We start from the raw sequence: 20,801 nt of genomic DNA, 5'->3' as shown, positions 1-20,801 counted from the left end.
TGTAAGTCACCGTTCACTTTTGTTTTTGAGTTGTTACCATCACGCGAACTTGCTACTTGCTACTTTAGCTAACGTTAACCCGTTACATCTCATTCTTTTATGCTCTTTGTGTACACACTTAACCAATATGGCGACCACATTGAAGGAAAAGGTTTGTAGAGGCGAAAATGAGGTACGTTTGAAGTTATCACAAGAAATCTCGTAAACCATGCCAAATGCATAGAAGTGGCTCGAAGTGATGAAGTTGATGAATGATCATATTTGAGGCAGTAGATCACGATTTTTTTCTCAATGAGAAAAACAAAACAAACAAAAACAAAAAAACATTCATTGTTTTTGTTGAAAGGTTTCAAATGTTACACCACATTAGAAAGATGTTCATCCATATAAAAACGTGTATGTGCATCCTGCAATTATCAACTTTTGTAAAGTGTTGCAGCTAAGTTAAATCCAAGCTCTTAACATTTTAGAAATCCTGTCCAAGTTTAGCCTGGTCGTATGCTGGTGTTCTGGCACGTCTTGTCTGGTGGTGGAAACAAAACAGCCTTCATTGTAGTGAGATGTGCTGTTTAACTGTGTACCCCTTTCTATGCAGTTTCCCTCGTTGCTGCATGTGTCCTCGACGCACCTATTTCTTTTGTCCTCTCCTGCTACTTCTCCTGCTTGGTGCATCCCTGACAGCCCTCCTGCCTTCTCCTGAGGACCAAACAGCCATGGGTGTCCTTGGAGTACTACGCCGGGCAACAACTCAGAAAGACAAACTACCTCCACAGCTGCACCATGGTGTCAGCACAGAGGAGGAGCAGAGATTTACCATCATCATTCAAACGTACAACCGCACAGACGTTTTGCTCAAACTCCTCAACCATTACCAGGCAGTGCCTCATCTTCAACAGATCATCATCGTCTGGAACAACATCGGGAAGCAGACACCACAGGAGCTGTGGAACTCCTTTGGGCCTCATCCAGTCCGTGTGGTCTTTAAGGAGCAAATGAGCAATAAGATGCGCAACAGACTACAGCCGTTCCCAGAGATTGATACTGATGGTCAGTATACATTTTTATAAACTTTTAATATGCTCTATGTTGGAGCCACTACAATACATGTACACCTAAGCGTTTGGACATGTTTTCATTGGACATTAGTTTGATATTTTCTTCTGAATCTCAGCTGTTCTGATGCTGGATGATGACACCCTGGTCAGTGTTCCCGACATCAGTTTTGCTTTCTCAGTCTGGAAGGTAATTTGAATTTAATTGATTTTATTTATTAGGGAAGATGCAACTTAAATAATAATAGCCACTAGTTTGGTAAATAAAGTATTATTATTATTATTATTATTATTGGCTCCACAGCAATTTCAGGACCAGATTGTTGGGTTTGTCCCACGAAAACATGTCTCAACACCAGGAGGAGTATACAGTTATGGCAGCTTTGAACTGCAAGACCCCGAAACATCTGGTGGTGACAAGTGAGCTGTGTTTCTTTTTTGTTTTAAAGTCCCACATATCTTATCTGCAGCTTGTTACATGTAATCACACTTTTAAGCAAAACGGTTTTTACATTCCTTTGAGTGGCTTTGCCTCCTCAGATACTCCATGGTGTTAATTGGTGCCGCCTTCTTCCACCGCCGCTACCTGCAGCTCTTCCAGGACCAACCTCAAGCAGTACACGCGCTGGTGGACGAAACGCAAAATTGCGACGACATTGTCATGAACTTTGTCGTAGCGCTGAATTTGAGGAGGCACTCCGAATCAAAAGGCAGCTTCAACAAACCCTCCGGGGTCTTTGTCAAACCTGTGGACCTCCGCAACCTTGAGAAGGAGGCCAGCAGCGGGTACCAGGGTATGTGGCACCGGCCAGAACATCTCCTTCAGAGATCCTACTGTCTGAACAGACTGACGAAGATCTACGGCTCCATGCCTCTCTGCTTCTCCAACCTGATGGTGTCTCAGTTCGGTTTCCCAACCTATGCCAACCACAAGAGTAGAAGCTGAGCTGCCACACTGCTGACTGTTTTGAACTGAAAGAAGAGTGACTCAGTTTGCAGTCTGGTAAGTCTGCGATGATCAACATTTCACCTGGCTCGACTTCACACTTTATAACTTCACCTGGTATAAATGCATCTGTCAGTCTTTTTTTTTTTTTAATTTAATGCAATGATTCCAGATGAGTCATTTAAGATTGCTGTGCATGCAAAGTTTTCATTTCTATGATAAAATGAGTAAATAAAAATATATTCTTACAATAAAACACCCATCTAAGGAAGACAAAGACAAGTTATTGAAGTTAAAAAGTCCACCTTGGATACATCGTTTTTTTTGGACATTTCTTCAGCGTCTACACTTTTTTTTGAGGAGTTTTGCTTGTTTGCTATGTGTTTGCCTGCTCCTGATTTTTCTTTCCTTTTCTTTCCAGTTTTACTGCGGCATCATCGATCATAAGCTGTTCTCATTGGACAACAGCAGGGCTAGTCTTAAGTCTTTCTGCATGGCTCAGTGTGAGGAAGCATCCATATTTAAAAAGGTAATCTGTATATTGTTACCAAAGTGACATCAACCTGCATTGTTTACAACACTCTCAGTGGATTGAAGTGCAGTCATTTTATACCTAACAGGAATCCGTCTCTCCGAAGTATTTGCCTTGTTTTTAACTCAGATTTAAAACACTAAGAATGCAGTCGATCTTTTTTTTTTTTTTTACTACATTTGTTACTGGTTTGCAGAATGAGTTACATTTGTTGTAAGTTTTGTGAAGGTCCTTTCAATTTAAAATGTTGGAAGATTTTGGAACGGAAATGCCAAAAAGAATCCTCACCAACGTGCTGTTGATCATATTATCCTTTACATCCTGTGATTTATCTAAAATGCAGTACTATACATGCATAGACAGTCAATCCTTTTACCAAAAAATGTGGGATTTGCACTGTATCAGGTCATTCAGTTGAATAATTTGTCTCTGAACGGAATATGTGAATGATTACAATATTGTGATGTTTTTCAAATAAAGAACAGATACGAAAAAAATTAATCAGTATCCTGAGATGTAGTGAATGATTCAACAAGAGATTATACAATATCCAGGTGGGAGGGTTTTCTTTTAGTTATTATGTCTCTATATTACATATTATGTCAGCCTTTATTCAAGATGAGTCCATCACTTCAAAATGCTTTGAAATTTGATTAGAAATACACTGATGTAACCCCAGCTTTGATAGAAACATACCGTAAATTCCGGACTATAAGCCGCTACTTTTTTCTCACACTTCGAGCACTGCGGCTTCTACTCCGGTGCGGCTTATTTATGGATTTTTTATGGGGGACAATGAGCTTCTGCAAAAAAAAAACTTTTGACTTCGTCACGTCGGATCTTAATATCAGTCATTTTGCGCTTCATGCACGCACCCTCATGATGGAAAACACACGGAGAAATACATATGATGCAGCTTTCAAGTTAAAGGCGATCGACCTGGCTGTCAAAGAAGCTAACAGAGCTGCTGCACGTTAAGATGACACTGACAGCGACAACAGAGACCGAGGAAGTGAGTAATGAAGTCATTCTGAGGCAGTGAATGGATGGACTTTTTCTTGTGAAATATATTACGGTCATCTTTTTCATCAGCCGTGTTACAGACACCGTCGGCTAGGCTTCGTATTGTAACGGTTCATGTTGTAAAGTCAGTAGTTGATAATGTGTTCATAATTCCGATTATGTGGAGAGTCAGTGAATGCACCAGCGAGAACGTGTTGAGTGGCTGTATGAGAGAACGCTGGAGGAGAGAGTTGGATTGTTACGGCAAGTTATGTGTTGCTCTCTGCTGTAAACGGCGTGGTCACGGCCGACAGTGATCGGGTTATTAAAAGTTATTATTTGAACGCTCTCGTCGTCCTTTAACGTCCGTACGGACGCTACAGTATTTGCGGATGTTACCGGTAGCCTACGTCTGTGTAAATAGCTCTTGTTATAGCGTGGACACCTGCGGCTTATAATCAAGTGCGGCTTATATATGTACAAATACATTTATTTACTTATTTTTAGCCGGTGCGGCTAATATCCAGGTGCGCTCAATAGTACGGAATTTACGGTAGTCATTTAATCAATGACTTGAATCAGCACACGACTTTCTTCTCTTTTAAAAGCTTTTACAATTTTACTAACAAACCAGAAAAGCCAAAATGAAGGCTTAAAGTTGTGTGCATGTGTAAGGATAGTTAAGAGGTAGGAGAGTGATGATATTTTCGTTCTTCGATATGGAGGTCCTTGCAGGGCAGGTGATGTCACAGTATCAGTCTACATAGTAAACATCTGGATTGCAACACACGGTGTGAGGTCTGCACTGCTGGAAGTGTCAGGTCGCTGCATTCCATCAAATTAGCTTTTGCTCATTAACCATCTTCAATGCAAAAACTATATTTATTATTAATCCTATGTGGTGGGGGAAAAAAATGTCCTTGCATATCCTGAGGTAAGTTCAAACCCCGGTTCCTTTAAAGGGTCAGAGAGACAATGCAGTCTCATCGGGGTCCTGGTCCAGCACCGCCGACTCCAGGTCCGCCTCTGCTGGATCCACCAAGAGAACGCATGTCATGCCACAGCTTCACAAGAGGCTCCCTTTTCCTCCAGATCAGTTTGTGGCCGTATGCCACGTACCATCTGTAAGACAAGATGATGATGAGATGGATAACACGCACCCACCGTAGGTTCTGAGATACACCCACAGCCCCAGAACTCACTGTCACAGTTTGTGTTATTTAAAAGATCCTTTAAGACACTGTGATTGGATGACGTGTTCAGATTATTTACACACTAAAGTAAAGCTATTACAGCGTTCAACTTTACCGTATTAGCTGATGCAGGTTATGTGATTCTCACACGATGTGAAGGTGAAAAAGAAAATAAATGGTATGGTATGACACGGCCGTCATTTTGACTCTTTCACTGCAGAACTTTGAATTCAAAATGACCACACAAACGTTTCACCGCATTTGAGAGAAGTCCCCCCCCAAACTGTGAACATTTGTGGATGTTGGCTATGTCCATTATCCGAGTTATTCAAACCTTGAGTTTCATGAAACATATAGATGCGCTTAATTCCCAACGAAGAAAAAAATCAGCTACTTACATGCCAAAGAGAGCTCCTCCGAGGTGAGCTGCGTGATCTAACATCCGCCATCCCAGTAGGAGTCCTGCTGCGTCTATGGCAACGAGCGCCTTCAGAGCCTTGAGACAGTTTAATGACAGGAGCCTGAAGTTACACTTACTGTCCTGCACTCAATTGAACTCCCGCCTGTCTCTCTACCATGCATCCAGACATGCATACTTACATTCTTACATTCACTCATATACACTTTGTCCGTTTAGTTCATGCACAGATTTACATCTCTTGCCTGCAGCAAAGGAAACAACATGAACGTCAACACATTATTGAATGTGTGAATTACCAATACATTAAATACAAGACAGCCCCATGCATACACTAACCTCATGTACACACACATTCTGTGCATTACTTACACTTCCTGCGGTGACAGTGACCATGGGGAGAAAGATAATGCCCAGTTTGGCCTCTGGCACTTTTGCACAGACTGCAGCCAGTACTGCCATCACAGCGCCTGACTGTGGATCACACAAGAGAGAGAGAGAGAGAGAGAGAGAGATCAAAGGTAAGCTTCATCATGCTCTCTTTGTTTTAAGGCGTATTACGACTTAAGCGAACATCTTACCGCTCCTAATGATGGATAGAGACGTCCCGTGGCTGTTTTACACGTGTAGCTGACCATAGTAGAAATCACACCTGGAAAGACACTATTTAGATCTCACGCTTCATTCAACCACACAACTAAGTGAATCTTTTTTTTTTATATACATCCAGTCCTTAAATAGTCATAATTACACAAACATATACCTTACAAGCTGGTTCCAGATTTAAAACACACATTTTGTTGAAGTATGCTTAACCTTTACAGTTAGCTTTGATTTAAATGAATATTCATTTCATCCCAGTCTTCATTGTTCAATACAGTTTATTTCCTATGTAACATAAAAAAAAGAAAAAAACAAAAACAAAGGCTCAATATATTCTGACTGAGCAATTCCCTTTGGTGGGTTTTAATGCCGTTCACATGCTGTGACTGTTTCCCCTTCACAGGTGATCAGACCACAGTCCCATTGTTTATCTGACTCACCGGCAGACATGTAGACTGCAAGGAACTGCTCCTTCCCTAAGAGAGATACGATTCCTGAGGAGAACGTCCACAAGACGTACATGTTGGCAACCATGTGGATGATGGAGTAGTGACTGAAGGAGGACAGGATCATGGGAAGGCACTTTGTTTCTATCCAAGGAGAGAGAAACCAAAATGAAAATGACACACATGCTGAGAAGAAGCTGGAGAGCATAAGGAAAAAACAAAAGTGGCCCTTATCGTACTTGGGTAAGCATTTTGTATTGCCTATATAAATAAAAAGCGTTCCTACTCACTGGAGGCTGGGTTGGAGGTGAAGTACTTAATCATGCTTCTTTGCATCAACGGTATCCGCCAGCAACACAAGACTACAGCATTTACTGCAATGATACCTGGAAGAAAGTATATATTTAGAGAGCTCCATATGATGAAATGTGGGGACTCCTGGAATTAAACTTGAAGAATTTCAAGGACAAAATGAAGTTTGTGTAAAAGCACAAGATGTTACCAGTGACTGTTCTCTGTCCCTCTGTGAGGCTGCCCCAGAAATCATCCGCCAAGGACATCAGGAGGATGAGCTGCCGCTGGAATCCAGACAGTTGGTTCCACCAGTCGTGCCAGTAAGCCATGTCCTGGGAGCCCTGGTAAGATATGACAGTTATAGCTGAAAGCTATAGAGGAGTGATCCTGCAGGTATTTTATAAAAAAAAAAACCTCACCTCTAAAAATTTTCCTGACTCCTCTTCCTCTTTTGCAGACTGAACTTTTGACTTCAGGGTCTCATACTGCAGAATGGCCGCCGCACCAAAGGAGCAGCCTGTAAACTAACATGGAGTCAGACAGCAGCCAACAAACAGCCAACAACACCCTACTGTGCCAAACCCCTGTGGTAAGGAAATGTTTTTGATCACTTTTTTTTTTTTTTTTGAAACATTACAGAACCTACCCCAACTGTGAACATCAGAGGTTTGAAGAGAGTCGCCCTAGGGACTCTGGGAGGCGGCGGAGGACCTGGTGTGCCAGCCTCAGAGGGAGAAGCTTTTGTTTCTTGGGTGACATTTCCTTCTTTCGTTTCCGATCGTTTTGCCTCCCTACGGAAACCGCACCTCTGTTGGTTGTGGGGGCTTAGTCTGCAAAAAAAAAAAAACAATTCATAGATGAACAGAACACACCTGTAGAGAAAATCAAATTATAACAACTGCAAAATCAAAACTTAATTTTCTTGACTTTTTGATTTAAGTGAATGATTATTAATTTGAGGTTGTACATATGTTTGCATTATCGCTGTATTGATTAGTTTATGGAGTGTCTGAAATACTGAGATATAGTGGTCATAATTTCACAAAGCCCATAGTGATGATTACAGGTTGCAGATTTTGTCATCCATCACATTTAGCTCACACAACAAATGCACGTTATATATATTAAACCTCGCATGGACTTGCTCCTCCACCTATGAATGACTTTATAAAGCTGAAGTCCGCCGGTGGGATTGGCACCAGGGCCACAGCCCGAGGAGACTGTGAGGTCCCACACAGACGCAGGACCTTCAGACAATCTGTTCTGTCATTTAAAGGAACTAAATATTGGAATACTCTACCACTCACAATAAGAGACGCACAAATATATGCAACCTTTAAAACACACCTCAAACAGTGGATAAAAGAACTCCAAGTATGTGACTACCCTTAACATTTCCCCCTGTATTATTGACTTGTGTTACTTGTGCCTTTATTTGTAATGTGTCTGTCTCTGTAGCCTGCCTAGTGACAACATATGGAAACTAGCACTTCTGCTGTAAACTGGCATCTCTTACATCTGTAATTGTTACAGCTGTTCATGAATATGCACTGTCCCTAACACATAAATAAATAAAATAAAAAAAATACCGGTCAATATAAAGCGTGTTTGCAACAAACAAACAAACCAAAAACTGATTGGACAACTTGTTATCAAAATAGCTGGCTATAATGTGTCTCTTAAATGTTAAAATGCGTGTGGCATTGTTCAAAAATGCAATTATTACAACACTTTTTTTTCCCAGTAGTTTAGTTTAACCTAAGCACCCGCTGTGTCACTTATTTGATGCTATGTTAGCTGGATAAATACACAGGTCAAGTACTAAATGATTCTTCTTAGGCTGCTTGTTAACGCATAACTTCATTTATTTATCAGCCTTTTGATTTAATAATGTGAACAACATAATGGGCGGGGCGTGACGCCAAGCAACGTAATGCTGAACAGCTTCGCTAATTAAAATCAATAAAACACACAAAACACGAACCACAATATCATGCTGATTTCATCTGTAAACTGTTCGTAAACACAGGGGTCTGTGCACAATGACAGTTAGGTAACCACACACTGCTGGTCGAGAGGAAACACACACACACACACACACACACAACCTGTCGCTGTTATTCTTGTTTAGAAACACTTCGCATTGACATCCTTCGTATTTGCCCACCTGGAGGAACGCGAAGTAGTGTTGGTGGATTTGATGAACTCTGTTTTGGCCCATTTCATGACACATCCTCTCCACGCCATGTTTGTGATGACCTCCCGCCTGAAGCTCCGCCCACTGCTAGACTAAAGCTGCGTTTAGGGTCTGGTTTCTAAGCTCCGTCTCCTGAGCTCCTCGACATTGCTGTTGTAAGTACTCGCTTTAGTTCGGAGGAAGTCAAGGAGTAATTTGAAAAAGATGCACATTTATTCATACTTTTTACACGTTTATTTGGTGTTTACTGATACAGAATTGTAAATTGCAACTCCAGCTTGCTCCAACTTTAGTAACCATCCATTTGATAAAGCAGGTTATTTGTGAAAACATATTTTTATTTTTCCCCCCTTTTAAATGTCACATTAACTCATTAAATTTCAACAACTTTATTAAGTCTCAAAGCTTACACAAACGTGTCTGTGAAGCTTGTTTATATGTAGTGGCTTTAAGTAGGCTACACAGAGAGGCTACTTTTCTTTAACAGTAAAATCAATGAGGTTGAGTCTGAAAATGATGCGTTTAGGTTTGTAGGAACTTGAATGCAGCACAGAAATTGTATTTTTCCCCCCCTTTTTTATTGGTAGCACTTTACTTCCCTCTAGTGGCTTATCAAACGACATATTTGTCAGCTGCAGGATGTCCAGTCAGCATAGTGACTAAGGCGAAAAGTGACGAAGTCTGTATGCTGTCGTATAATGGAGTTATAAAACATTTTTTATTGGATTTACTGTCCAATCAATGTTTCATATCAATAACTAAGGAATATTCTATCATGCTCTTTTTTGACATTTTGACTGAAAAGGGAACGCACAGCTGTACATTTTTTAATTTACAACTAATTTTCCACTGCTGTTATTTTCACTTGATTAAGCATCAAAGTATTCGCTCAGTCACAGCAGGTTGACTTCCAAAATGAATAATAAAGATGAAACAAGAAGCTAAAAATAAAACAGAGGAAGAAAAAGCACTGTAAGATTATTAGTGAAAACATATTTTCACATTTTTTAAGAAGCCTTGGACAGTAGCTAACCAGTATTGATGGCCTTTGGTGTTGCTATTGGCATCTGGTCAAGTTCCACAAACTTCTCCCATCCTTGCCAGTGACTCCAGAAATAGGTGAGGAAGGTAGAATTTACAGTGAGGAGGCTGCACTGCAGTGCTGCAGAGGAACTAGGGCTCACCTCCAATAAAATATCTATACTGGACTTACTGTGATACTTTAGTGAAGGACAATATTACACTGAAAAACGCTGTAATACGGCTATAGAAAAGAATAAAAGCAGTTTAGGAGTGATGGGGTAATTAATCTTAACTAAAGCAGAAAAGGCATCCCATGGGACATTATAACACAACCAAACACTTCAGCAAGAAAATTATATAAAAAGCGAGGGTGCTGAGGTTTCAGTGCACAAAGAAAGGAGAGCAATATGCCTTTGCCACTGTAGGGACCCAAGGACACACTGCCAAGTCAGATGATATCCTATGGGTGCAGGTCTGGGACAGGGGAGGACGAGAAGATGTGGGAGAGGAGAAAAAGGAGGGATGTAGAGAGCAGAGGGGGGTAGGGAGAGGTGACGGTGATAAGAGCGAGCACAGGATGGATTAAGGTGGAGAGGCCAAACAGGGAGAGGAAGAGGGAGGAGTGTGGACGAAGGAGGGTGAGAAACGTAAATATTTTAAGAGGCCACACAAGAAGGGAGAAGCTGTTAGAATTTGGTAAAAAAAAAAAAAAAAAAAAAAGCCACTATATTGCTGCAGCTGAGCTCTGGAAATACACTACCCTCACACACACTAACACACATCTCTCTGACTCTGTAGGCTCCTTTCTGATCAATGCAGCTGAGGTGTCCTCTTTCAGGTCCTCTCATCGATTTGCTGTGAACCGACGCCAGCCTGAATTCGCATGTGTCGGCAGCAGGGCAGTGCAGCCTCGGTCACATGACAGGAAGTGCACTGTTTGAAACCAGAACTCTTCATAACACGTGGTATTATCAATGTAACTGCAACTTTGTGGAAAGAGTGAATATAAAAGCAACCCTGCATCCCTCACTTTTTGTGCTGTTTTGGATCAATGAGCAGACGCTTGATGCCGGATGTCATTCGGCCTTGAGGTTTCTATTTCAGGCCAAAGGCTAGAAACATTTTATACCAGCAGCACTGTCTTTTTATACCATCACATGAAATGCTAGCTGTTATCATAGCGTCCCATCAGAATGCTGACTGTGAGCTTTCCAAGACACTGATCAATGGACCAGTGTGATTATACAACACAGTAACTTGTTTTCCACTTTTTTTCCTGAATGGATTTTGAGACTTGGTTGTCAGTGTGTGAGCAGTATTTTGGTGAAAAAAAGGATTTCAAATACCTCCACTTTTGGGGAAAGCTCTGATGTTTGTCTTAGCCCAAATAACCCAAAGTAGCAGCTTCTCACAATTGATTGAGATAATTCCATAAATTATGGCTGTTATGTGAGGATTTGTTTTGTTATTGTCTTTTAGATATTACAGGATAAAAGGTGTATTTGAATAAATACTAGAGTGATCTGTGCCTTTGTGTGTATATCTGTATATCTGTATATCTGAGCTGGCAGTTCACCCTCATTTCATTACACAATACCTGCAACTTCCTCAAGACCTTTTAGTGCAAATCCATTCACCCCAAACAGCAAGCTCATTCTGATTTCACAGCTCAGTGTCTGTGTATTCTGAACACAATGTATGTCCTTATTCTACAGCAGGATAATTAACAGGCACAATAAGAAGTCAAATTCTGAGGACGCAACTATTGATTCACAATGCATTCATTAATAATGGATGTTTCTCAGAAAAAATATCATCTGACTTTGCAAAGCAATCTGGTACAGTGTTGTGTGCATTCAGTGTGTGAGGACTGAGCTATAGCCACTGTGGAATAGAGGTGGAAAATATTTACAAAATTTGCAGACAAGTGTTTAAAATATGAAAGATATTATTGACAAAACTGGCACTTTGCATCAAGGAGCACCTTATACTGCATATGTATACTTTGGCCTTATTGTAGATGCTTAAAAAATTACCATAATTTCCAGGATCTTATTTTTGTTGGTTTCTCTGGTTCCTTCTATGAACATAGGCCGATTTACTTTAGCTTGTTAGATCTAAAATGTGTATGATAATGATTTGTTGCCTATTTTAATGGCAGCGTCAGTGCCTATAAAGAGTTAAGAGACAACCTTTTCAACGAGGGGATTTTTAGACATGATTAATGTTCAATAAAAAAAAAAAAACATATGGGTTAAATATATCAAACATATCTTATAAGTAGGTTAAATTAGTATAACGATTGGTTTGCATGATAATCAGTAAAAACATCTGTAAGAACTGTAAGCACTCTGGTTTGTAATAAAATTAAGGTGTTTACACTGTTTGCACATTTTCTTTACTTCTGTATCAAGACACATTGCACACCCAGCCTTCTCTCTCACAACACACACACACACACACACACACACACACACACACACACTCCCCACCCTCCCCTACCCTTTTTTTACCTGAATCCTCACTCCACCTTACTCAGAAACACTACCAAACAACAGGGGCTAAGCAGCACGAGCTCACTGAGGAGCTTTGTATCCGGTGTGGCTGCAACGGGCGCGTGCCAGCAGAGAGCTCTCAGATGGTTCTCAATTAGAAAATAATTTCTCAAGACAACAGACAACTTGCCCCCTCTCTTCTCGGCTGTCCCAACTGCAGAAACGAGCGCGCACCACCTCTTAACGCATTCCCTCAGCTAACGTCGGCAGCACCTTCAACTTCTGCACCGCACAGGGGACATGAGTGATAAAAACGCCGGTAAGAGAGTTCCACGTGTTTTGCACATGATCAAGTTCAGCCAATTTTGTTGTGCTTTTCAGTTACACTGTGAACGTTTTGTGTGGATTTTTTTTTTGTATGTGACACAGACTGCGGAACAAAAAAAATCTTTCTAACTTTATAGTTTTATCATGCATACAGCTAAGCACTTCATGCAACAGAGTAGATATGCACTTTTATAGCTTGAGCAGACGCTTTTGCAGAATGATCCTGTGTGTTCGTTAAAGATCTTCACATGCTTGAGTACTGCAGCGCGGTGCTGATGCTGTATCCTTGCTCGATGCTCTGTCTTGCTCCTCCACCAGTTCCCTCTCCTCCGGGATGCACCTTCCCCCTTTACAGCGCGGATCGTAGTTAACATGTATGTACATTATTACAGCCTATCACTTCTGTGTCTATTGAGTGAAGTTTAGCGTAAATATTAAAGCAGCCTGTGCCATCATCAGGGCTGTATAACAGAGTTTCGGCCCCAGTGTGTCGCGTGGTAAACGGCTTCACTTCAATCTCTCGGTGCTGTCAGCTGATATAGACTAAAAAAGTGCTGCCTCTCCACTTTTTTTTTTTCGGTTAGATGAATGTGCTGCTGTTCCCCTGGCTGGCAGCGGTGTGGTCTCAGCGATCAGCATGCGTGTTGTTGACAAAGCTTTCCAGCATTGGGATGTAGAGGCTTTTATTTAGTGGTGTGCTTTTTGAAAAGTAGCTGCTGCTTTATTACACACAGCATGATAGTGTAAAGCACTTCATCATGCCTCTCTCTAGCCTTGTTGTTTTGCAGGGTATATTTTGGATACTTAAAAATAGGCAACAATAAAGATATATTTTTACAAGGGACAGAGTGCCCTTGTTGAAGTAGGGTAGCCTGTGATATGGTCACCTTCATCTGTTTAAATCAGTTGACACAAAGAAGGTGACGTCTTAACTTGTAACTTATCAAACACGAAGCGCTGTATGTTTCACTGTCGTGAATATATTCTGGGGTTGATCATACTTTCCTACACAGCGCAGTGTTCACATTCTTATCTTTGAGGAAGGTTGGGCTATACAGGGCCGTGATGATTCATGTAATGTCATTGAGTTTGGATCTTATCCGTTATTATGTCACATGGGAAATTAAACTGTGGAAACGTGTACTAATACCTCCAGGACAGTTATGTCAAACAATCAGTTCAATCAGTTTTATTAAGCCCTGTAATCTAAATCAAGCTGATGTCCACGACAAAAAGCCAGTAGCAGCTTAATACACTGTACTCCTTCACTGGAATATTTATGTTACTGTCGCTGTGTGTCCTGTGTGACTTATCTCTCATGTTCTTATACACTGTCCCAAAACTAGTTTGGGGTGTTAATAACGTTTCCAATATAAAGGCATGATTACCAACTGGTAAAGAAGGTGAACACCGGACCCTTAAGGTCACTGCGTGGCAGTTACATGTTATGATGTGCACTGTTATATTCTGTATATGAATATAATATGAATGCTATTACCTTATTTTATGGTTCAGTCTTGAAGAGTCAATGTCAATCAATCAATCTTTATTTATATAGCGTCAATTCATAACAGGCGTTATCTCGAGACACTTTACAAAAGCAGGTAAAGGACCTTACTGTTTGTCTGTTAACATTAACAAAAGAGCAGGTAACAAGACCATGCTCATTGTTATGTTTCCAAAAAGCAGGTAAAGGACCTTACTTATGGCTATATTACAAGAGCCCAGCTTAATCCGTCACAGCGTGGCAAGAAAAAACTTCCTTTTAACAGGCAGAAATCTTCAGCAGACCCGGGTTCATGACGGAACAGCCATCTGCTAAACTGTGCTGGGCTTGAAAATGGGATGGGAGAGATGGGACAAGATGCAGAAAGAAGGGTAGGATAGGATAGAATAGGGGTGTGGGTGGTTGTTTGGGCAGGCCATCCTTTTCAACAGTCCCGAGGAACCTAAGAGAGCTCAGGAGCTCCCAGAAAAAAGGAATGGTTAGTAACTTGAATATAAAGATAGTGAAGTAATAAGATATGAAAGCAGAGAGAGAGAGAGAAAAGAGTGCCTAAAGGAAATGCTTGTTCTGAAACTGTATTTACAAATTTTAGATAAAAGTTTTAATTAGATAAACAGGCGTCAATATGGTATCGTAATAATTTTTTTAGCATGTGAATACTGATCACAATGTGCTTCGAGGGGAAGGACTGCATGTTTAGTGGTCACAAAGTGGGTTGATGTGGCCATGTTGTCACCCTCATACAACAATATATCAAAATAGAGCAAACTTAAGCATTCTGCGTTCTATTAGATGTGTGTGTGTGTGTGTGTGTGTGAGATGTGTAACCTACTTGTTCACCTCCATGAAAAAGGAAAGGCTCTTTACAAACGTGCACACAGCTGCTTACTAGAGCTGCTGCTGAGTCGTTTTCTAACTTCTTTCTGCTCACTCTCTCTCTCCTCGTCTGGTAAATCCCTGCTTTCTCTGTCCTGCACACCACAGCAGTCCTAACCTCTCATGTCTTATCCCCAACAGATTTGCAGCCTTGAGTTTTGCATGATTAAAAAGAAGAAGAAAAAAAACGTATCTACCATCACAAAGCAGAACATGAGTGATCATAGCACACATGCCCCATGGAAATACACTATACTTTTAGCCTCATTTGTCTGCGGCGTGCCCATTTTAAAGAAAAAATGATCAAATCTTCATCTTCAGAAATCCAGGATGTGGAAGAGTTTTTGTTTTTCTGTTTTGTGACTTTGATACAGTACGTTATCTGTGACAAGTATCTCCTTGTACTCCGATTGAACCCCTGACCACAAGTTTGCACATAAGCCGTTTTGCTAGAGGTTTTTGGCAGCTTCCCGTAATGCAACCATTAACAGTTTTGCAGAGCCTCTGATTTAAGCATCGGAGAACTTGCTGAAGCTTTACAAAATAAAAGAAGGCTTTCTGACATTTCATCACATGGTATTTACCGGCATCAGTGACTCGGTGCTGTTGAATGTCACACTGTACTCCATGTTTATCATTTTTTTTGTTATTAAATGTAGCTGCAAAAAAAACCAATATTATTAGTCCAACACCGTGTTGAAGTTTGACACTTTTTAACTATACTTGTAAGCAGCAGGAGGAGGAATATTAACTCTTTCATATAATGTAAAGTTTATTTAATGTGGACATAACAACTACATTGGACAGGCCTGATTTGAGCGTTTTAGCACATGTGCTAATTTGCACCACTTGTCCACAGGGACAGGGACTTTGACAATTCACAATTGACTGTGATAGACGACTACACTTTTTCACATGTTTTTGTCCATTAAACTGATGTAAGTGTATGTACAGAAGTCAATGCACTGTTTACATATCCGTTATGTTAAACAATGACTTTCATGCGTTATCTGTATTGTGTGCAGAAAGAAGCTTTAATGCAACACAGAAAAACAGACACATTTTCAGACTAACTGAAGCAGCAATGCAAACATCCAAATATTCGATGTTACTGTGAACTAGAACCCTACTTATAATGTCATGTGTAACTTTACCAAAACATATTTTGAGTGAGTAAGTTGCTGTTTCATGTGTTTTGTAACTATCCGTTTTGTTTTCACTCATCATGCCCCACTGTGGGCGGCTCTGCCATAACCAATGACAAATAACTGAGTCATCCTCACAGAAAACCGACCCTTTAGTTTTAGTATTTGATTAAAACAATAAAGACTTAATATCTCCCTCTAAATTTACTGTTAATTCCCCCCACACACTTGCTTAGCTGGCATTTCTGTAGATATTTTGGATAGTGTTGCTGCTTGTTTTAGTGCGGAGTGAGGGACAGACTTCTTTTAAAATGCCCATTTAATGGCTGCACCATAAGGGTGTATGTGATGTGCATTGTTTATACCTCTGTGGGAAAATGCTGGTCAATGCTCAGCTGCACTGCTTGCATTTGTAATAATTGAAACCACAAAGCATTTAGCAGGGTAACTATCTGGAAGTGATATATTCTGTGTAACTGTTTTGGCTTGTATTGGCGTGCATGTGAGTTTGCCTGGTTTTTTGTGGCAGCATGATGACCCTTGGGATTGACTGGCAACCGGTCCAGAGTGTATCCTGCATCTCACTCAATGACAGCTGCAGCACCAGCCCCCCCACGACCCTGTACGGGACGATTGGTATAGATCATAGATGGGAGGGTAGATCTTTTTTTTTTTTTTTTTTTTTTTTTTTTTGCTTCTTTCTGCAGATACAACCCACCCCCTTAGTTGTGAGTAAATACTGTAACTTTAAAGTGTACATTTTAAATCAAATGATATGATAAGCTAAAGATATCTTTCTGCAGTTACTGTTCATTTATTATTTATTTATTCATTATTCATTATCATCCCATTACTTTTCTACAAGGTGGATTTTGATTGCTGCCACATCCAGAACTGGTTTCGCCTTACAAGGTGAACAATTTCATCTCACTTCTGTTGACATGTATAGGAAGGTGATATGAGAGCTGACTTGTTTTCACCGTGTCATCACAGACCGCTCAGAGTTTGCTCAGAGAGACAGGACACATCTCTTTTTGGACAAGGTGTACAGTTATGACCGTGCGGAGTGATGAAGGTTAATATGGGGATTAGTGAGACAAAGTTTTACATCTAAAATTAGTGCTCATCATGGTGTATTTTGTCACTGGTAAGTTTTTTGTGTGTAACTTTTGTGTTTGTGTTCTTTTTTTTTTAAAGAAGCATTGTTCGGGTTTCCATGCCTCCATCAAAATGTCAGGACAGTAGACAGAGTTGGATTTCAGGGAATTTGAGAGAGCGGGGAATGACTTGCGTAAAAGGAACCACATGCAGGCTGAACCCAAATCTGGGCCGTCCGCCCTTAAGACTGCAGCCCATGGACATGGGGCGCGCAAGCCAAACACCAGGTCACCGGCGCGCCCCTTCTTCGTTATAGGTTATTGGCTCTGAAAATGGACCGTGATCCTCTTGATCCGTGCCCAGCATCCATACTTCACATGAGAGGGAAAAGAGCTGATGAAAATGTTTACAGACTTTTCTATATCACCTTGAGTTCTCTAAACTTAAAGCAAAGAACTTAAATAGCCCTGGACTCTGCCTGTCAGGTTACAGTCTGCAGGTCGATGGGACTGTACTCTGCCTTAAAGAAAAGCCCACAGACTAGACATAATCTTTTTAATTATACTCGTATAGAAGACCAGCGTTTAAGAATCATGACAGAGATAGAGTTTAGAAACCCCAAACTAAGTCATTCTTTTCATGCATTTTGGGAGGTTTGCAGCTTCACTAGGTACTACTGTGGTAAAGGGATGTTATGTGAACGAGCAAGTACTTATCCGGTTTTTTTTCTTCTTAACTTTATTTATCCCTGTGGGGCAATTCAAAGGCACAGCGACACACCGAGCGGTCGACCACATGAGCAGCGACCCGCATACACGACGCAGGGGGGAGCAATTGCAAAGTTGCTTAAAATCCAAAACCCACAAGAAGGTTTCAAATCGTACACACTGGTCCTTTCATTTGTTTGTTTACAATAACATACTTACATACCCAGTCCCTCTTAACATAACTAAAAGATGTGGCAATATTCTTCCTATTAAAATGAGGTGAGGAGTTCATTAAAAAGTCTCATGAATGACCTTGTATAGTATCTAGTATTGTCTTACTCTTTTTTTTCTAATTGAATGTTAGAATATTTTATCCATCAGATTTACATGTGTATTTAATTTGCCAGTGTTGAATACGAGCTGGAATAATGAGGAGAAATGAAAAGATCCTTCTATTAACCGTTTTCCCATAGCTGTCTCTGAAGCATATGTCCCTATTTAACATTCTCTGTTCCTTTGGTTGTAATCAGAAGGACACATTATAAGAAACTATTATTTAGAATACAGCCCGGATATTTCATCTATCATACACACAATGACATACTGAATAAAAAAGGTGTGAAAGTAAAAGTACTCATTTTGTATAATAGCCCCTTTTCGGTTATAGGTTTTTTATTCCTGGATTGTGATTGTTGTTGTGTTTATAATTTTATGGGGGGTTTTGGGTTTTTTTTTTTAATCAAAGTTGACTTTTTATTTTTTACGAACACTCACTTGTATTTTGTTGCGTGGTGTCCCTCTCTGTGCCCTCTATGCTGCAACTCTCTCTCTCTCTCTCTCTCTCTCTCTCTCTCTCTCTCTCTCTGTCTCTTCATCACTGTCGCTCTCTCTCTCTCTCTCTCTGTCTCTTCATCACTGTCGCTCTCTCTCTCTCTCTCTCTCTCTTTCTCTCTCTCTCTCTCTCTCTGCATATAGTGATGATTGGCTCTGCAGTAGGATAGTATAGTGGGGGCTGAATTCAGCACCATCACCATATCTGTGACTCTGGGTCTGATGCCAGCTCCCTCCCTCCTCTCTTCACTCCTCTCTGACCTTTCTTTATTTGCGTTGCTGTCGTTGAAGTGTTTTGCTGACCAGAAATGTCCTCTTATGCACATTGTATTTATTAGACAGCACGGGGGCATGTTCTAAGTAGTTGGTGCCATGTTATCCGCTGTCTCTGTGATGCAAGGTTAGATGAGGTGATGTAAAGGTAAATGTGAAAAAAAAAACTTTTGACATACAGTAAAATACAAATGCAGAGGTGGATTAACAGAATGCTGCATAATGTGTCTATAGTGCACAACCTCAGAAACACAAATGCCTTTCCTCACAACAATTGTACACATGAACATTCTCTTTAGTGGTTCTAAATACTTTAAAGACTTGTTTCTTTCTCTTTCTGCTATGAGGTCAATTCTCTGCCTCTGCATCTTATTTTGGTAAGAGTGCTTTATGTTATGGCACCCCCTAGAGTAGAAGAAGGCACATACTTTTGTTAAGTTATCAGTGTAACAATGTTGCCTCTTATCTGAGTTGTATTGTGAGAAGTTTGGCTTTTTGATTGTTTTCTCTGTTTTTGTTTTGTTTTTGTTTTTATGGAATTAGACGGTTGATTGATAGAAAGCACACAATTGCGAAAGTCACAAATTTTGAATCACACGTTTGCTGGCACATTTCAGTTAGTACCATTCCAAGTGCTGTTTTATTTTGTTTGGCATCACAATTTTAAAAACCTTCACATGATTTTTGGTTTTCATCAATGCAATGATCCCTGTCTCACAGTTGGTTGATGAAGTATTGAACCATTCTATGCAAAACACTTCACAGTCTGTCCCATCAAAGTGACTTGTATTTTAGTTGTTACTCGGATCAGGTGGATCAGGTGTCATCAATAGTACAAAAATTCCCTTTAATGTGTTATGATTCTCTTTTATTGTTACATGGTCTACGTGCCCTATACTTCTTCTTAAGCATCTGTAGCTTATGAAAGGTGTTGAGCTACTCAAATACAAAGGCCAGTAGAAGGTTGGATCAGTTATCATTTAAGTACTTACACAGCCCAGTGTATTAACTAATAACTTAGTTCTTGGTAGTTTTTATTGTCCTTAAGTTTTTACTCTGCTCCAGTATTACTATTAGGAAACATTATGTGATGTTATAAATGGGAACATATTGTGTCATCTTATATAAATAAATAAAAAGTCCAAAATAAGACCCAGTAGCATATTGTAAAATGGTAAAGTAAACCAGGAATGTGGTAAATATTGAGTTAGATTGTTTTCTTTTAATAAATTATTTTTGATAATTTTGCACAACATTTTCTTACAATTCAATACTTACTTGTTCTATTAAAGTTTCATCCTGCTACTTTAACTCACCACATGACCGCAGAGCACATTTAGCTTATTTGTTTGGCAGAGGTTACTGTCAACAAGTCACCACTACTGTTTTGACTCCTGTGACATCATGTCCCGATTGACTCTAACTATTATTCACACATGGCCCATCACATGACTACTTCACTATGTCCCAACATGTGATCTACATTGTGTGCAGTGTGTAAGGAAGTTTTAATTTTAGAAAAAGTCAACGTCTTTTTTTCTTGTGCATACATTATGCTATTGAAAGCACTACTGTGATGTTGCTCATTCACAGAGGTGACCACAGTTAACAGATGGGCGGTCATGTTACACTTTCCGATAGTGTCTGCAAAACACCTTTTGTCTTTAAAGCGGTGGGCTGCAGCTGACGTCAGCTCTGCGTTGTCCGCGTAATCCCTGTGGATCTGGTGGGGGGGGGGGGGGGGGGAATAAACTATTGGCTGCCAGGTTCCAACATCTGTGTCACCAGTGTCAGTTCCAGTCGCCTTAACTGTCAGCTCCGCATTACCTCACTCGT

General features: G+C 40.3%; 2 protein-coding genes across 4 annotated transcripts; one reads left to right on the top strand and one right to left on the bottom strand.

Annotated features, from left to right (window-relative positions):
- The first annotated feature begins 22 nt into the window (after positions 1-22).
- Positions 23-3,219, top strand: extl2 (exostosin-like glycosyltransferase 2). Its single transcript, XM_079349219.1, has 6 exons — positions 23-172; positions 596-1,047; positions 1,172-1,242; positions 1,357-1,472; positions 1,593-2,055; positions 2,420-3,219. Exons 1-5 carry the CDS (start codon positions 168-170, stop codon positions 1,996-1,998), a joined length of 1,050 nt encoding a protein of 349 aa, XP_079205345.1. The 5' UTR covers positions 23-167; the 3' UTR covers positions 1,999-2,055; positions 2,420-3,219.
- Positions 3,220-3,368: 149 nt separating this feature from the next.
- Positions 3,369-8,800, bottom strand: parla (presenilin associated, rhomboid-like a). Of its 3 annotated transcripts, none has more exons than XM_079349216.1 (10): positions 8,654-8,799; positions 7,133-7,316; positions 6,906-7,010; positions 6,695-6,827; positions 6,483-6,578; positions 6,187-6,336; positions 5,725-5,795; positions 5,516-5,617; positions 5,124-5,221; positions 3,369-4,654 (listed from the first exon to the last, which is right to left on the bottom strand). In XM_079349216.1, the coding sequence occupies exons 1-10, from the start codon at positions 8,731-8,733 to the stop codon at positions 4,516-4,518; spliced, it is 1,158 nt and encodes a 385-aa protein (XP_079205342.1). In that variant the 5' UTR covers positions 8,734-8,799; the 3' UTR covers positions 3,369-4,515. The 3 variants fall into 3 exon arrangements, with proteins under 3 accessions (XP_079205342.1, XP_079205343.1, XP_079205344.1); XM_079349217.1 differs by lacking the exon at positions 3,369-4,654 and adding an exon at positions 5,326-5,388 and having other exon boundaries at positions 5,483-5,617; positions 8,654-8,800; XM_079349218.1 differs by lacking the exon at positions 3,369-4,654 and adding an exon at positions 5,326-5,388 and having other exon boundaries at positions 8,654-8,800.
- Positions 8,801-20,801: the final 12,001 nt, after the last annotated feature.

Source organism: Symphodus melops (genome assembly GCF_947650265.1).
Source record: "Symphodus melops genome assembly, chromosome: 7".
NCBI lineage: Eukaryota > Metazoa > Chordata > Actinopteri > Labriformes > Labridae > Symphodus > Symphodus melops.
This window is presented reverse-complemented; position numbering and strand designations above follow the sequence as displayed.

Bases quoted from the DNA above. Each gene is read 5' to 3' on its own strand.
- extl2 (XM_079349219.1), top strand. The intron at 1,243-1,356 runs GTAATTTGAATT...TTGGCTCCACAG, and splicing joins TTGCTTTCTCAGTCTGGAAG to CAATTTCAGGACCAGATTGT. The intron at 1,473-1,592 runs GTGAGCTGTGTT...TTGCCTCCTCAG, and splicing joins GAAACATCTGGTGGTGACAA to ATACTCCATGGTGTTAATTG.
- parla (XM_079349216.1), bottom strand. From the start codon at position 8,733: ATGGCGTGGAGAGGATGTGTCATGAAATGGGCCAAAACAGAGTTCATC. The intron at 6,579-6,694 runs GTAACATCTTGT...ACTTTCTTCCAG, and splicing joins GGGACAGAGAACAGTCACTG to GTATCATTGCAGTAAATGCT. The intron at 4,655-5,123 runs GTAAGTAGCTGA...CTTGTCTTACAG, and splicing joins GGAGGAGCTCTCTTTGGCAT to ATGGTACGTGGCATACGGCC.